Source organism: Capricornis sumatraensis, chromosome 9, assembly GCF_032405125.1.
Source record: "Capricornis sumatraensis isolate serow.1 chromosome 9, serow.2, whole genome shotgun sequence".
In the NCBI taxonomy this organism is placed as follows: domain Eukaryota; kingdom Metazoa; phylum Chordata; class Mammalia; order Artiodactyla; family Bovidae; genus Capricornis; species Capricornis sumatraensis.
In genome coordinates, this window is record NC_091077.1 from 11,598,352 (window position 1) to 11,614,303 (window position 15,952).

General features: G+C 45.1%; 1 protein-coding gene across 1 annotated transcript in view; it reads left to right on the top strand.

The window, feature by feature from the left end:
* Nucleotides 1-15,918, top strand: part of ADGRE3 (adhesion G protein-coupled receptor E3) — a 67,871-nt gene extending 51,953 nt beyond the window's left edge. The window contains exon 16 of the mRNA XM_068980116.1: nt 15,853-15,918. Coding sequence (XP_068836217.1) covers nt 15,853-15,918 — 66 coding nt within the window. The remainder of the gene's footprint in view (nt 1-15,852) is intronic.
* Nucleotides 15,919-15,952: the final 34 nt, after the last annotated feature.

Consider the following 15,952-nt stretch of genomic DNA (forward strand, 5'->3'; position numbering starts at 1 on the left):
ACTTAGTTTTGCTGTTCAGTCCCCAAGTGGTGTCTGACTCTTTGCAACCCCATGGACTGCAGCACTCCAGGCTCCTCTGTCCTCCACTGTCTCCTGGCGTTTGCTCAAAGTCATGTCCATTGAGTTGGTGATGCTATTGAACCATCTCATTCTCTGTCACCCACTTCTCCATTTGTCTTCAGTCTTTCCCAGCACCAGGGTCTTTTCCAATGAGTCAGCTCTTCACATCAAGCGGCCAAAGTATTTGAGCTTCATCATCAGTCCTTACAATGAATATCCAGGGTTGATTTCTTTTAGGATTGACCGGTTTGATCTCCATGTAGTCAAAGAGACTCCCATGAGTCTTCTCTAGCACCATAGTTCGAAAGCATCAATTTTTCAGTGCTCAGCTTCCTTTATGGTCCAACTCTCATATCCATACATGACTACTGGAAAAACCATAGCTTTGACTATATGTACCTTTGTCGGTAAAGTGAAGTCTCTGATTTTTAACACACTGTCTAAAGAATGTTCAAACTACCAGACAATTGCATTCACTTCCCATGATAGTAAAGTTATGGTCAAAATCCTTCAAGCTGGGTCTCAGCAGTAGATGAACCAAGAACTTTCAGATATACAAGCTGGGTTTAGAAAAGGCAGAGTAACCAAATTACTAACATTCACTGGATCATAGAGACAGCAAGGGAATTCCAGAAAAACATCTACCTCTATGTCATTGACTACACAAAATCCTTTGACTGTGTGGATCATAACAAACTGTAGAAAACTGTCAAAGAGATGGGAATACCAGACCATCTTACCTGTCTCCTGAGAAACCTGTATGCTGGTCAAGAAGCAACAGTTAGAATCTTATATGGGACAACTGACTGGTTCAAAATTGAGAAAGGAGTATGACAAGGCTGTACACTGTCATCTTGTTTATTTAAACTCATACAAGGAACACATCATGCAAAATGCTAGGCTGGATGAGCTATGAGCTGGAATCAAGATTGCCAGGAGAAATAGCAACAACCTTAGATATGCAGATGATACCATACTAACGGCAGAAAGCAAAGAGGAAGTAAAGAGCCTCTTGATGAGGATGAAAAAGGAGATTGAGAAAGCCGACTTAAAACTCAATATTAAAAACTTAGATCAGGGCATCCTGTCCTATCACTTCATGGCAAATAGAAGGGGGAAATGTGGAAGCAGTGACAGATTTCCTCTTTTGGAGGCTCTAAAATCACTGCAGATAGTGACTGCAGCCTTGAAATTATAAAGCTATGACAAACCTAGACTGTGCTAAAAAGCAAAGACTTCACTTTACCGACAAAGGTCCACATAGTCAAGGCTATGGTCTTTCCAGTAGTCATGTACAGATGTGAGAGTTGGACCATAAAGAAGGCAGAGTACTAAAAAATTGATGTTTTCAAGCTGTGGTGCTCGAGAAAACTATTGAGAGCTCCTTGGACAGCAAGATCAAACCTGTCGATCTAAAAGGAAATCAACCCTGAATGCTTGTTGGAAGGACTGTTGCTGAAGCTGAAACTCTAATACTTTGGCCACCTGATCCGAACAGTCAACTCATTGTAAAAGACCCTGATGCTGGGAAAGATTGAAGGCAGAAGAAGAGAGCAACAGAGGATGAGACGGTTGGATGGTATCACCGATTCAGTGGACATGAACTTGGACAAACTCTGGGAGATAGTGAGGGACAGGGAGGCCTGGTGTGCTGCAGTCCATGGGGTCACAAAGAGTTGGATATGACTTGGCAACTAAACAACAACTAGTTTTGTCATAGCTTTCCTTCCAAGGAGCAAACATCTTTTAATTTCATGGGTGCAGTCACCATCTGCAGTGATTTTGGAGTCCAAGAAAACAAAATCTGTCACTTCTGCCACTTTTCCCCCTTCTATTTGCCATGAAGTAATGGGACCAGATGCTATGATCTTAGTTTTTTCGATGTTGAGTTTCAAGTCAGCTTTTTCACTCTCCTCTTTCATCCTCATCAAGAGACTATTTTCTCTTCACTTTCTGCCATAAGGATGGTGTCATCTGCATCCAGGACTGATCCAATCATAGGAGGCACTGTGGATTATCTACTCAGCAGTGATTGCCACCATTACATGTTCCTTTTTAATAGAAACTTGATTATTTTAATATTTATGGCAACAACATACCTGGTCCCAAGGGTCAGTACAAATTGATCTCAGCCCAGTGATTCTCAACTGGAGATGATTTATCCCCACCATTAGCGACATATGGGAATGTCTGGAGACATTTTTGATTGCAGTAACTTGGGCAAGGAGGGATGCTACTGGCATCTAAGCAATAGATGTCAGGGATGCTGCTAAACAGCTGCTAGACAGCACTCACATACACAGCAGAGTCATCCATCCCTAAATATTAGTAGTGATGAGGTTGAGAAACCCTGGTATAAACTAGCCATAGTGATTTCCTTCCCGTTTGCTAGAAATTGGTTTAGGATAGATATTTGGACGAGTTTTAGCCACTGAAATGTAACAGACACCTACTGGAACATACTTTTTCTCCTTGATAAAAAACAAAGACAAATTCAAGGAGAGCTTGCCAATTGCTCCCTAGTTTTAGCTGCTATCATATAATAATATGACGCTTACAAAGGAGATAGCATGGAAATACTAAGGATGAGAGAGTGAAAAGTCAGAATTAAGCTGGGCTTTATGATGCTGTTAGGTTATGACTGTAACCAACCCTTGAACTTTTCCATATGTAAGACAAATGAACTTCTTTTGTTAAACCACTTTGGGTCAGGTAATCTGTTACTTGTAGCCTAAAGCATTTTTCCTTATGAACCAACCATGTTTCTTCTCCATTCTCCGTCAAAGCAGTGAGATCCTAGAATCATTCATCTAGGAGCCATTACAAATGTGTGCTTTCTGATCTAAACAAGACCTCCCAGGCTACCTAGAACTCACTCTTCCTATCCCTAGCCAACTTCCCCTTGTGGGGAGTTCCAGTTTCTCAGTTCTTTCTCCAATCTGCATCCCCTTTCTCTATATAAGGTAGAAGACCTCGTTTCCTACTTCTCAGAGAAAATAAACACCAGCTGATGAAAACACCCTCAGCCTTCTGACATCTCTTACAGATATACCTACATCCATACTCATCTTTGATTCCTTCCCCCATTGATGCTCATCATCTCCTCTCTTCTTCCACAATGGCAGAGGGGTCCCTCCTCTTGTTTAAAACTAACCTCCCCCTCTGTGCTTTGGACCTTGTCCCCCTCATGCCTCTTTGGGAAACTTTCTCCACCGATTGTCTCCCCTCTCTCCTGAGTCTTTCACCTTTCTCACATCCTCACCTTCCTCGGGTGAGGAAAGATGCTCTTTGCTCATGCTAAAGATAGATGAGCAAACTTTTTCTAGATTTTTCAGGCTAGATCCAGTGATAGATAGATGATAGAATCGTGCTTGTGCTAAGTTGCTTCAGTCGTGTCTGACTCTTTGGAAACCTATGCACTGTAGCCCACCAGGCTCCTCTGTCTATGGGATTTTCTAGACAAGAATACCGGAGTGGGTTGCCCTGCCCGCTTCCAGGGGATTTTCTCAACCCAGGGAAGAGACCCCTGTCTCTTACGTCTCCTGCATTGCAGGCGGGTTCTTTACCACTGAGCCACTGGGGGAGCCCAGATGATAGCATAGACAGACATGGATCCATTTGTGCAATGTGCGTATAAAGGGTTATATGTGTACATCTCTTTAGAAATGCAAAGACTTTCTCTAGCTCACCAGCCATATAAAAACAGGTTGTGGGAAGGATTTGACAGCCCCATCCCAAGCTATGGGCTTCCCTAGTGGCTCAGACGGTAAAGAATCAGCCTGAAATGCAGGAGACCTGGGTTCAATCCCTGAGTCGGAAAGATCCCTGGAGAAGGGCTGCTGCAACTAAGTCGTTTTAGTCATGCCCAACTCTTAGTGACCCCATGGACTGCAGCATACCAGGCTCCTCCATCCATGGGATTTTCCAGGCAAGAGTACTGGAGTGGGGTGCCATTGCCTTCTCCAATGCATGAAAGTAAAAAGTGAAAGTGAAGTCACTCAGTCATGCCCAACTCTTAGTGACCTGATGGACTGCAGCCTACCAGGCTCCTCAGTCCATGGCATTCTCCAGGCACGAGTACTGAAATTGGTTGCCATTCCCTTCTCCAGCAGAGAAGGCCTGGAAAATCCCATGGACAGAGGCTACAGTCCATGAGGTCACAAAGAATCAGACATGACTGAGTGATTAATGTTTCCACTTTCACACTTTCCCAGGCTATAGCTTACTGGACCCCATGATAAAGAGAGAAAGATGGCAGATTGTAGGAAAATGGCCACCTGCACTTGTCTCAGTTCCCCTTCATGCTCTACCTTAATATATCTGCCTCTTTGAACCCAAAATCTGCTGGGACCCATAGCAGATGGGTGGGCATGAGAGAGATATCTCAGGGGGAAGCCCCAAAGGGAAATCTGGGTTTGAAATGTCTCCCCCTATGCACCAGGTGGAAAGTTTCAAGATAAACTGAAGAGAACTCTAGGTGAAAATTAGACATAGTTCATCCTATGAAGAGTTTGACTCTCAGGCGCCATGAACCTCCTGGATAAGGTCAGCATCATTCGTGTGTGTGTGTGATCATTCCATGTTTGTGTATCTCTGATCCATCTGGATCCCAAGAACTTCAAGAGGAGCTCTGCTCCTGAATCTAGAAGAAAGCAAGGAGACTGGGGAGCATGGAGGCACCTCTGCACACCTGCCTAGTACACACAGGGACCCCCTTGGGTGAAGAATCCATCTTCTTTCATCACTTGGGAAACTGTCACCACTCAGAGTTCTCAATTCCCAAGTCTGAGTCCCTAAGAAAAATGACAGCCCTTGAAAAGACTCAACAGGTGGAAAGAGTATGGTCAACATAATTGTCACCCAGCAAAATTGAGCTGCTGGAGTAGACAGACAACAACATTAAAAAATAATAATAGGGCTTCCCTAGTCGTTCAGTGGTAAAGAATCCTCCTGCTAATTAGGGAGACACAGGTTTGATCCCTGGCCCAGGAGGCCCACGTGCCACAGAGCAACTAAGCCTGAGCACCACAACTCCTGAGCCTGTGCCCTAGAGCCTAGGCCCACACTCCACAGCAGGAGAAGCCTCTGCAATGGAAGCCCATGCATCACAACTAGAGAAAAGTCTGAGCAGCACCAAAGACCCAGCACAGGCAAAAAATAAAATGTGTAACTGAATCAAATTATTTTTGTTAAGAATGATAAAAAAGAAGAATGCAAAGAGATTCAAGTTCAGCAGCAAATGTTCTATGGAAATAAATAGAATTTAAAAAAAGAGTAATTTTACTGGATGAATCAAAGAAGATGATCATTGTTAAGAGACAAATTAATGAGTTAAAAGACCATGTGGAAGAAGCATCTCAAAAAAAAAAAAAAAGGCAGAACAAAATGCAAAAGATGAAAACCATGAGGGGAAAAAATCAGCCTTGAAGACCCAGGAGATCTGATATGGGAATAATTGGGAGAAGGAGTTGGAAGAGTATGGGGCACCCATGTTCAGGTCTCTTCTACCGCAGAAGTTCTCCCTGCTACAATACATTCTAGTTCTCTTCATAGCCAAAATTCTAGAAAAACTGTTTACACACTGCTGTTCCCACTTCCTCTTACCCCCTCACTGCTCAGCCCACTGTAGTCGGATTTCTGTTTCCAACACATCCGAGAATGGCTCAGTGTCCCAAATGCTCCCTCAGTACCAAGTCCACTGACTGCTTCTCAATTTTTCTAATTTGACCTTTGGGTCACATTTCACTCTGTTCACCCTCATTTCTACTTTTTTTTTTTTTGACAACCAAAATTTTTAGGGGTTTTTTCCAGCTTTATTGAGATTTAATTAACAAATAACATTTGTATATATTTAAGATGTACAATATGATGATTTATCTATATATGCATTATCCCCTTTCCTTCTTTTTTTTGTTTTTGCTTTTGTTTGTGGCTGTGCCGGATCGTTGTTGCTGCCCACAGGCTTTCTCTGGTTGTGACAAGAGTGGGCTACTCTCTCATTGCGGTGCCTGGGCTTCTCATTTCAGTGGCTTCTCTTGGTGCAGAGCACAGGCTCTAGGTGCATGGGCTTCAGTAATTAGTTGTGCCTCTTGGCTCTGTGAGTATGGTTTCCGTGTGTCTGCCCTCTGATGCCCTCTTGCAACACCTACCATCTTACTTGGGTTTCTCTTACCTTGGGCATGGGGTATCTCTTCACAGCTGCTCCAGCAAAGCACAGCCGCTGCTCCTTACCTTGGATGAGGGGTATCTCCTCCCACCACCCTTCCTGACCTTCAACGTGGGATGGCTCCTCTAGGCCCTCCTGTGCCCGCGCTGCCACCACTCCTTGGGCGTGGAGTTGCTCCTCCCAGCCGCCGCCCTGGCCTCGGACACGGGGTAGCTCCTCCCGGCCGTCGCCCCTGGCCTCGGACGTGGGGAGCTCTCAGCCACGCTTAGTGCACCGGCCCGCCGCTGTGGGGCCACCCAAGATGGGTGGGCCATGGTGGAGAGGTCTGACAGAATGTGGTCCACTGGAGAAGGGAATGGCAAACCACTTCAGTATTCTTGCCTTGAAAACCCCATGAACAGTATGAAAAGGCAAAATGGTAGGATACTGAAAGAGGTACTCCCCAGATCAGTAGGTGCCCAATATGCTACTGGAAATCAGTGGAGAAATAACCCCAGAAAGAATGAAGGGATGGAGCCAAAGCTAAAACAATACCCAGCTGTGGATGTGACTGGTGATAGAAGCAAGGTCCAATGCTGTAAAGAGCAATATTGCATAGAAACCTGGAATGTCAGGTCCATGAATCAAGGCAAATTGGAAGTGGTCAAACAGGAGATGGCAAGAGTGAATGTCGACATTCTAAGAATTGGCAAAATAAAATGGACTGGAATGGGTGAATTTAACTCAGATGACCGTTATATCTACTACTGTGGGCAGGAATCCCTCAGAAGAAATGGAGTAGCCATCATGGTCAACAAAACAGTCCGAAATGCAGTACTTGGATGCAATCTCAGAAATGACAGAATGATCTCTGCTCGTTTCCAAGGCAAACCATCCAATATCACAGTAATCCAAGTCTATGCCCCAACCAGTAATGCTGAAGAAGCTGAAGTTGAATGGTTCTGTGAAGACCTACAAGACCTTTTAGAACTAACACCCTAAAAAGATGTCATTTTCATTATAGGGGACTAGAATGCAAAGGAAAGAAGTCAAGAAACACCTGGAGTAACAGACAAATTTTGCCTTGGAATGCAGAATGAAGCAGGGCAAAGACTAATAGAGTTTTGCCAAGAAAATGCACTGGTCATAGCAAACACCCTCTTACAACAACACAAGAGAAGACTCTACACATGGACATCGCCAGATGATCAACACTGAAATCAGATTGCTTATATTCTTTGCAGCAAAAGATGGAGAAGTTCTATACAGTCAACAAAAACAAGACCAGGAGCTGACTGTGGATCAGATCATGAACTCCTTATTACCAAATTCAGACTGAAATTGAAGAAAGCAGGGAAAACCGCTAGACCATTCAGGTATGACCTAAATCAAATCTCTTATGATTATACAGTGGAAGTGAGAAATAGATTTAAGGGCCTAGATCTGATAGATAGAGTGCCTGATGAACTATGGACGGAGGTTCATGACATTGTATAGGAGACAGGGATCAAGACCATCCCCATAGAAAAGAAATGCAAAAAAGCAAAATGGCTGTCTGGGGAAGCCTTACAAATAGCTGTGAAAAGAAGAGAAGTGAAAAGCCAAGGAGAAAAGGAAAGATATAAGCACCTGAATGCAGAGTTCCAGAGAATAGCAAGAAGAGATAAGAAAGCCTTCTTCAGCGATCAATGCAAAGAAATAGAGGAAAAGAACAGAATGGGAAAGACTACAGATCTCTTCAAGAAAATTAGAGATACCAAGGGAACATTTCATGCAAAGATGGGCTCAATAAAGGACAGAAATGGTATGGACCTAAGAGAAGCAGAAGATATTAAGAAGAGATAGCAAGAATACACAGAAGAAATGTACAAAAAAGATCTTCAGGACCTGGATAATCGCGATGGTGTGTTCACTCATCTAGAGCCAGATATCCTGGAATGTGAAGTCAAGTGGGCCTTGGAAAGCATCACTACGAACAAAGCTAGTGGAGGTGATGAAATTCCAGTAGAGCTATTTCAAATCCTGAAAGATGATGCTGTGAAAGTGCTGCACTCAATATGCCAGCAAATTTGGAAAACTCAGCAGTGGCCACAGGACTGGAAAAGGTCAGTTTTCATTCCAATCCCAAAGAAAGGCAATGCCAAAGAATGCTCAAACTACCGCACAATTGCACTCATCTCACATGCTAGTAAAGTAATGCTCAAAATTCTCCAAGCCAGGCTTCAGCAATACATGAACCGTGAACTTCCTGATGTTCAAGCTGGTTTTAGAAAAGGGAGAGGAACCAGAGATCAAATTGCCAACATCCGCTGGATCATGGAAAAAGCAAGAGAGTTCCAGAAAAACATCTATTTCTGCTTTATTGACTATGCCAAAGCCTTTGACTGTGTGGATCACAATGAACTGTGGAAAATTCTGAAAGAGATGGGAATACCAGACCACCTGACCTGCCTCTTGAGAAATCTATATGCAGGTCAGGAAGCAACAGTTAGAACTGGACGTGGAACAACAGACTGGTTCCAAATAGGAAAAGGAGTACATCAAGGCTGTATATTGTCACCCTGCTTATTTAACTTCTATGCAGAGTATATCATGAGAAACGCTGGACTGGAAGAAACACAAGCTGGAATCAAGATTGCCAGGAGAAACATCAATAACCTCAGATATGCAGATGACACCACCCTTATGGCAGAGAGTGAAGAGGAACTAAAAAGCCGCTTGATGAAAATGAAAGAGGAGAGTGAAAAAGTTGGCTTAAAGCTCAACATACAGAAAACGAAGATCATGGCATCTGGTCCCATCACTTCTTGGGAAATAGATGGGGAAATAGCGGAAACAGTGTCAGACTTTATTTTGGGGGGCTCCAAAATCACTGCAGATGGTGACTGCAGCCATGAAATTAAAAGACGCTTACTCCTTGGAAGAAAAGTTATGACCAACCTAGATAGTATATTGAAAAGCAGAGACATTGCTTTGCCGACTAAGGTCCATCTAGTCAAGGCTATGGTTTTTCCAGTAGTCATGTATGGATGTGAGAGTTGGACTGTGAAGAAGGCTGAGCGCCAAAGAATTGATGCTTTTGAACTGTGGTGTTGGAGAAGACTCTTGAGAGTCCCTTGGACTGCAAGGAGATCCAACCAGTCCATTCTGAAGGAGATCAGCCCTGGGATTTCTTTGGAAGGAATGATGCTAAAGCTGAAACTCCAGTACTTTGGCCACCTCATGCGAAGAGTTGACTCATTGGAAAAGACTTTGATGCTGGGAGGGATTGGGGGCAGGAGAAGAAGGGGACGACAGAGGATGAGATGGCTGGATAGCATCACTGACTCGATGGACGCGAGTCTGAGTGAACTCCGGGAGTTGGTGATGGACAGGGAGGCCTGGCGTGCTCAATTCATTGGGTCACAAAGAGTCAGACACGACTGAGCGACTGAACTGAACTGAACTGAACTTGGGCTCTAGAGCTTGGGCTCAGTAGTTGTGACACACCGATTTAGTTGCCCCTCAGCTTATGGGATCCTAGTTCCCAGACCAGGGATCAAACCCGTGTCCCCTGCATTGGCAGGCAGATTCCCGACCACTGGACCACCAGGAAAGTCCCCCTTTTCCTTCTGGAAGCACTCTCTTCTCTTGGCTTCCCGAACACGACACTATCTTCCTATAATAGTAGTCAACCTATCCCAGCTTGCCCAGGACTTTGCCACCTCTGGCACAGAAAATTCTGTATCCCACAAAGCACTCAGTTCCAGGAAAACCAGAATCATGTTGCAAACTCCTCTTTCTCCTTTTCCATGTTGTCTTAGTTTGGGCTCCCCCAAGAGAAAACTCTGAGACAAGGATTTGAGTGCCAGTAGTTTATTTTGGAGGTGATCCTGGGAAATGCCAGCAGGGGTGCAAAGAAGTGGATCCGGGAAAAAAAAGACAGCAGGTACAAGGTGGGAGCTTAATCCCAGCAGGGACCGCTGGGCAATAACTGGGACAAGCATCTCAGAGTCATCTCACCTGAGAGGTGAGGGAGCTGGGACACGTGTACACCAAGTTCAAGGTTTTGGTTGAGGGTTGTTCCAGGAAGCATTTTCCCCCTGACACTTCTCATCTGCCATCTGCCAAATAAGGAGGACTGCAGTGGCAGCTGCTGGCCATCGGAAGTCACTGAAAATGTGAGGACGAAGGATATAAGCTGGGCGTGACCGCATCTGCTACACACAGGATTCTATCCTTGGGGTTTCCCTGGTGGCTCAGCGGTAGAGAATCCCCCACTGATGCAGGAGATGCAGACTCCATCCCTGGTCCTCGAAGATCCCACAGGCCCTGGAGCAGCTAAGCCTGTGCTCTAGATCCAGGGAGCTGAAACTACTGCGCCCATGTGCCACAACTACTGAAGCCTGAGCCCCCTAAAATCCAGGCTCCACCACAAGAAAAGCACACGACAGTTAGAGAGTGACCCCCGCTCTCTGCAACTAGAGAAGAGCCCTCACAGCAACAAAGATCCAGCACAGCCAAATAAATAAATATCTAAATAAAAAAAATTTTAAGATTCTATCCTTGACCCAAGAGAAGTTCTTAGAATCTGGCAGAAGTTCACGAACCACCTAAATGTAAATGTGTTGCTTGCATGAGCATTTTTTCTTCCCCATCTCTAGTAACAATAATTACTTCTTTTCCAGGATTTGAGCGGAAATCCTTGGAGTCATTCTTCAGCCTGCTCTTTCTCTCACACCGAGCATACAGTTCATCAGCCAATCCCACTAGCTGTGTCTTCAGATGTAGAATTCTTCCTGCCTTTGACATTAGCTCCCGGGTCCCCATCACCCCTCACCCGCATTATTGTAACAGCCCCAGGAGAGCCACAGAGGACCATCAGCAGAGCCAGAGCCCAGTTCCTTTTCTCCTACCCCAAAAATGCAGGATTTCTGTTCTACCACATCACATTGTTCCTTTCCGAGAACTGCAGTCTGACGCAAGAGCTATAAGGTTAGAGTTTTCAGGGATAATTCAGGTTTGTAGATAGCCCTTTGAAAGGCAGCAGGTGCTATAGAAAAAAAAAATCAACCATGCAAGGCACATCGCTTTGCCAACAAAGGTCCGTCTAGTCAAAGCTATGGTTTTTCCAGTGGTCATGTATGGATGTGAGAGTTGGACCATAAAGAAAGCTGAGCACTGAAAAATTGATGCTTTTGAACTACGGTGCTGGAGAAGACTCTTGAGAGTCTCTTCGACTACATGGAGATCAAATCAGTCAATCCTAAAAGAAATCAACCCTGGATATTCATTGGAAGGACTGACGCTGAAGCTGAAGCTCCAATACTTTGGCCACCTGATATGAAGATCTGGCTCATTGGAAAAGACCCTGATGCTGGGAAAGATTGAAGGCATGAAGAGAAGGGGACACAGAGGATGAGATGGTTAGATGACATCACAGACTCAATGAACATGAATTTGATCAAACTCTGGGAGATAGTTGAAGGACAGAAAGCCTGGCACGCTGCAGTATACGGGGTTGTAAAGAGTCGGACATGACTGAGTAACTGAACAATGACAAGAACCACAGAGCCCTCTGCCCCTTATCCACTAAATGGTGATTGACAAGCCATGAGCCCCCTCTGAGCCTCAGTTTTCCCAGCTATAAAATAGGGTTGGTGATTATTCCAGACTCAAAGAACCATCATGAAGATTAAATGAGAGCTACTCCGTCTATCTAGTGCACAAAATATGCTTGATAAATCATGGCTTTTTCATGGCTGGTTTGCATTTTTGTGTGGCAGAAACCAACACAATACTGTGAAGCAATTTGTCTCCAGTTAAAACCTATGGCTTATTCATGTTGATGTTTGACAGAAAACAACGAAATTCTGTAAAGCAATTATCCTTCAATTTTAAAATAAACAATTTTTTTAATTGTGGCTTTTTTTTAACCACCAAGAATGCCCAACCTTTGGTCCCCTGGACCCAAAGTGTTAAAGAAGACCTCCTTCATGTTTTCTGCACCACCTGAAATTGGACAATGGTGAGAGAGGCAGAAGGGAGATAGTTCCACTGTGGGCCACTCCCCCATAGTGTGACTCAGAAAAGTGACCACAGCCCCCTTGCTTCCCCATTTCTCAACACACGTATTGGAAGAAACTGGAGCTTCCTCTTCTGAGATGGGCGAACTTCCCCTGACCCCAGGTAAACAGCTGCTTGGGTCAATGGTCCCCTGGGTGGAGAGCTCAGAACAGGATGCCCACCCACTCTGAAGTCTATGGGCTGTTGTTGTTGTTCAGTTGCTAAGGGGTGTCTGACTCTTTACAACCCCGTGGACTGCAGCACGCCAGGCTTCCCTGTCCTCCACTGTCTCCTGGAGTTCAAGTTCACGTCCACTGAGTTGGTGATGCTATCTAACCATCTCATCCTCTGCCACCCTCTTCTCCTTTTGTCTTCAGTCTTTCCGCACGTTGGAGTTTTTTCCAATGAGTCACTTTTCGTATCAGATGGCCAAAGTATTGGAGCTTCAGCTTCAGCAACAGTCCTTCCAATGAATATTCAGGGTTGATTTCCTTTAGGATTGACTGGTTTGATCTCCTTGCAGTCCAAGACTCTCAAGAGTCTTCTCCAGCACTACAGCTCAAAAGTATCAATTCTTTGGCGCTCAGCGTTTTTAATGGTCCAACTCTAAGGGCTGCATAGAGAGTTAATTTCGATACTGATGAGCTAGGGGCACGTGTGGAAATGGGAGAAGACAAGTTCAGAGGGAACAGGAAGTAAAGTGAATGCCAATCCCCCACCCACCACTTCCCCTGCTCAGAATCTGCTTGCCTTAATCACTTGCTCTGAGTCATAACAGGAACGACTGTGCTAATAACTCAGGGCACTTGTTGATCAATACATTGATTGGTTTAATCCCACCCTGATGCAGGGACTATCTGAAGAGATTGATGTATTGAGCTGTGCTCAGCTGGGGGTAGTACCAGCTCCCTGGGGGAGGGGGATTGATTGCCACAGTGACTAGGAGGGGCACCTCTGGAATTTAATGGGTGTTACAGGCTGAAATGGGTCACCCCAAATTCACTTGTTAAAGTCCCAACCCCCCGACATCTCAGAATGTTAAGACATTGGAGATAGTGTTCAAAGAGATAATCAAATTAAAAGAAGTCATCAGGGTGTGTTCTAACTGGGGTCCTTAAAGGAAGAAAAGATTATGACACAGAATTTATAAAGGGAAGACCTCCTGAAGACAGAGAAGACAGCCACAGACCAGCCATGGAGAGGGGGCTCACCAGAAACCAACCATGCCAACACCTTGATCTCAGACTTCCAGCCTCCACAACTGTGGAACTTCCCTAGTGGTCCAGTGGTTAAGAATCCACCTTCCAATGCAGGAGACTCGGGTTCAATCCCTGGTCAGGGAACTAAGATCCCACATGCCTCTGGGCTACTAAGTCTGACAGCAGCTACTGAGCCTGCACACTCTAGAGCTGGTACATTGCAACAAAAGAGATGCCCACGTTCAGCAACGAAGACCCAGTGCAGCCAAAGATTTTTAAAAATAAAAATACATTTCTGTTGTTTAAGTCAGTTTATGACACTTTATTATGACAGTCCCAACAAACTGACACAGTAGGCAAGGACCGCACAATGAATTGATATTTTGAAAAGATCTAACACTGCAAGAGAGCTTCCCTGGTGACTCAGTGGGGAAGAATCCACCTGCCAATGCAGAAGATTCGGGTTCAATCCCTGGATTGGGAAGATCCCCTGAAGAAGGAAACGGCAACCCACTCCAGTATTCTTGCCTGGGAAATCCCATGGACAGAGGAGCCTGGCGGGCTACAGTCCATAGGATCACAGAGAGTCAGAGATGACTTAACAACGAAACAACATTGCAAGAGTTAATGGAGACAGTAGCATGGAAACATATATATTACCGTATGTAAAATATGCCAGTGGTAATTTGCTGTATGATGCAGGAAGCTCAAACCTGGTGCTCTGTGACAACAGAGGGGTGGGATGAAGTAGGAGGTGGGAGGGAGGGCCACGAGGGAGGGGACATATATATGCCTACGGCTGATTCATGTTGATATATGGCAGAAACCAACATAATATTGTAAAGCAATTATCCTTCAATTAAAAATAAATAATTTTTTTAAAAAGAGACAATAGTCCAAGAAGATCCATCCATAGTAAAATTAATTACTTCATCAAAGAGCTTCACAAACCACCTAAAGGCACAAGCGGGTAGGAAGATGTCTCCATTATTGTCCTGAGGATCTCACCAAGTCATGGCCTGGCCTGGGTGAGGAATTTTGACTTTCAGCTGGTCTGTCTTTCTAGAAGTTCCACAGTTCAAGTCTTGCCAGAGGTCTGATTCCACCAACTAGGTTGGGCAAATCTCACCCAGGACAAGGAAACAGCTGTATGTCAAGAATTATTGCTCCACCTGCTTCCCAGAGGGAAATGGTAAACAAGTCCAGTACTCTTGCCTGGAGAATCCCATGGACAGGGGATTCTGGTGGGCTGCAGTCCATGGGGTTGCAGAGTCAGACACGACTGAGCATTGAGCATGGCATGGCTTCCCAGAAGTTGGTTCACATCGGGGAGGCAGCAAAGGGTCCGAGTCCCATCACATTATGATCATGGTCCAAAGGAGCCATAGTGCTTTCAGTCCCAGCTCAAATAATGTCAGATCTGGAGCTCCTAAAGTCCATATGGTTTCCTAAGAGCCATGATTGGGGACCTGGTGAGTTCCCTCCAGACCCCAGAACTGGGAGACCATTACTAAGACCTGGTGTCCCTCCTGCTCATCTACTCTGGACTGAGTTGTGTCCCACCAACCCCACCCCCTGCAAAAAAACTTCCATGTTAAATCCCAGACCCCAGTGTGATGCTATTAGGAGGCAGGGCCTTAGGAGTGATTAGGTCTTGGGGTGGAGCCTTCATGAAAGGGATTAGTGTCTTTATAAAAGGGACCTCAATATGATATGACAGCCCTTGTATGCGGAATCTAAGAAGAAATTATGCAAATGAACTTACAGAGCAGGAAGAGACGCACAGACTTAGAGAGTGAACTTAAGGCGGCCCGGGGGAAGGACGCAGGGGAGGGATAGTCAGGGAGTTTGGGATGGACATGTATACTCTGCTCTATTTTAAATGGATAACCAACAAGGACCTACTGTAGAGCACACGGGACTCTGCTCAATGTTATGTGGCAGCCTGGATGGGAGGGGAGTTTGGGGGAGAATGGATACAAGTATATGTATGGCTGAGTCCCTTCACTGTTCACCTGAAATTATCACGTTGTTAATCGGCTATACCCCAATACAAAATTAAAAGTCTTTAAAAATAAAAATGGACCCCAGAGAGTTCTCACCCCTCCCAGCACGTGAGGACACAGTGAGATGGCATCCATGAACCAGGAAGCAGGTCATCACTAAACACTATATCTCCCTGAGCCTTGATCCTGGGCTTGACAGCTTCCAAAACTTTGAGAGAAAAAAAATGTCTGTCATGTATAAGCCATCCAGTGTACAATATTCTGTAACAGCAGCCTGAACAGACTAACACAGTGCAACAGAACAAGCCCCCAGGTCCTCACCCCAGAAATGATCTGACTCGCACCCCCAGAGAACTTGCTACGTCCGGGCTGCTGGTTCCCCCCTGGGTGCTGGCAGGTCCCACTGTTCACGTCAGATCCAGAAGGACGGGAGGTTCTCACCTCCAAGAGCCGAGGGGCATGAAGTACGGATGGGCCTCCAGCCAGCCTCAACTCTG